General features: G+C 71.5%; 2 protein-coding genes across 2 annotated transcripts in view; one reads left to right on the top strand and one right to left on the bottom strand.

Annotated features, from left to right (window-relative positions):
- Positions 1-1,018, bottom strand: part of EMIHUDRAFT_249708 (hypothetical protein) — a gene marked incomplete at both ends in the record, with an annotated part of 1,963 nt that extends 945 nt beyond the window's left edge. Inside the window, one exon of the mRNA XM_005759075.1 lies at positions 16-1,018. Within this exon, the coding sequence (XP_005759132.1) occupies positions 16-1,018 (1,003 nt within the window). The remainder of the gene's footprint in view (positions 1-15) is intronic.
- Positions 1,019-1,270: 252 nt separating this feature from the next.
- EMIHUDRAFT_249707 (hypothetical protein) lies at positions 1,271-1,939 on the top strand (the record flags this gene model as incomplete). Its single annotated transcript, XM_005759074.1, has 2 exons — positions 1,271-1,833; positions 1,918-1,939. 2 exons carry the CDS (start codon positions 1,271-1,273, stop codon positions 1,937-1,939), a joined length of 585 nt encoding a protein of 194 aa, XP_005759131.1.
- Between the last annotated feature and the right edge of the window lie 5 nt (positions 1,940-1,944).

Here is a 1,944-nt window from a genome sequence, read left to right as displayed (position 1 = left end):
CACGGCCGTCCGCACCAAGCGGCTCCTCGCCCGACGGCTCCTCTCTGCGAGGCGCGGGCGCCGGAGAGGCGCCCTGCGCGGCGAGCGCCCTCGCCACTCCCTCGGCGAGGCCGCCGTACGCTGCCCGCACCGCCTCGGCCCCCGCACACACCTTCGCCTCCGCCTCCACGCGAGCCGTCTCCGCAGCGCGCAGCGCCTCGGCCGTCGCCTCGCCGTGCAGGCGCTGAAGCTCCTCGTCCGCCTTCCTCCGCAAGTCCTCGGCCCGGAAGATGTCGCTCTCCGCCGCGTAGAGCGCCGCCGTCGCCTTCTCGACGGCGGCCTCTCGCCTCGCCTCGCTCGCGCCGCGCGCCTTCTCCAGCTCCTCCTCGCAGGCGGCCCGCGCGGCGGTGGCCTTTCTGACAGCGCGGGCCGCAGCCTCCCGCTCGACCGATGCGCTCAGCACCAGGTTCTCCAGCGCCAGCAGCACCTCGATGCCGCCCTCGGCGACTCGCCTCCGCGCGGCGTGCAGCTCTGCCACAGCTTTCTCGCCCATGCCTGCCCGCGCCGCCCTCACCAGCTGCGCAATCGCCACGAGGCGCGTGGCGTCGCTCCCCACGGCGCTGCCAACGGCGGGCGCACCGATCCAGGCACCCTCCGATACCCACTCGCTCAGTTCGGGGAGCACGAGGGTCAGCCGACCCTTCTTGTCCGCGGCGCTGTCCTTTGAGTAGCTGGCATACAGGGCGCTGACGTCGTCGATGCAGTCCCGGAGGCGGCGGAGCCGCCTCTTGGCGTTGGCCACGCGTGAGTCGATGCCGAGATCGTCGCCGATCCTCTTGTCGTGGGCACGGTCCGGATCAACCGTCAGGAACGAAAGCTTGCGTGGCCCAGCTTGCTTGAGTGTCGACTGGGACGCGGCGAGGCGAGCGGCAGAGACGGCGCGAGATCTCTGGGCGGCTCGCTCATCATCCCCGGCCAAACCCAGAGTGCCGTCGTCGTCAGTAACGGTCGGGGCGCCCTTGCTGGAGCCGCAACCCATCAGCGATCTTGCAGCGGGCTAGCAAGGGCGATTGAGTGGCTCGCGCCGCTTGCAGCGATCTTGCAGCGGGCTAGCAAGGGCGATTGAGTGGCTCGCGCCGCTTGCAGCGATCTTGCAGCGGGCTAGCAAGGGCGATTGAGTGGCTCGCGCCGCCTTCCGCGGATTTGCTTTCTTTTCAACGGATTTCTTTCCGTTCCGCGGCAAAAGTTTCTTCATCACGGCGCCTTCCCCTGCCGGCTCTTAGCCTCAGATATGGCCGCGCACCGCATCGGCGCCCGCCTCTCGGGCCTTTTTTACCTGGCTCTTGCTGCACGGGCCGAGGACTGCGCCGACGGCGGCCCCTTCAAGTGTACCGACGATGCCGGCTGCCCCAGCCCCGAGGTTTCATGCGCGCAGCTCGCTGCGCTCAAGCAGTGCGGTAGCCGCTTTGACCAGATATTCGACCGGCCGCCGGCGACGGCGCACCCGCGCGTGGGCGAGGCGTGCCCTGTGGCCTGCGGCTCCTGCGGCTCGGGCGGGCCTGCGGCCGGCGCTGGGCCCAGCCGCACGACCGCCGGCAGAGTGGCGCCTCCGCGGGCCTCGAGTGGGACCCGAAGCTCGACCCGAAGCCTCAAGATCACCGCTCCCGCTGGATCGCACGGAGGCCACCTGCTCCTCGTCGAGACGGCGGGGAGCGTCATCAAGGTCGACGTGCCCGCCGGCGTGAGGGCGGGCGAGGCCTTCGACGTCCCGGTCCTCGCCGAGCTGTGGTCGGAGCGGCCCGTGGCGCGGCTCGCGCTCGACGGTGGGCCGGTGGCCTCGGGCGACGGCTACAAGTCTCCGGCGCGCAAGCCCAAGCAAGCGAGGCTGGCGGGGGCGGGGCGGGGCGGGCAGTCGTTTTCGGCCCGGGCTGGTTGGAGGCTCCGGTGGTGGTCGCTGTAGGCGCG

Source organism: Emiliania huxleyi, assembly GCF_000372725.1.
Source record: "Emiliania huxleyi CCMP1516 unplaced genomic scaffold EMIHUscaffold_815, whole genome shotgun sequence".
Taxonomy (NCBI): Eukaryota; Haptophyta; order Isochrysidales; family Noelaerhabdaceae; genus Emiliania; species Emiliania huxleyi.
The sequence above is the reverse complement of the archived record's forward strand: the minus strand, read 5'-3'. Positions and strand labels throughout refer to the sequence as shown.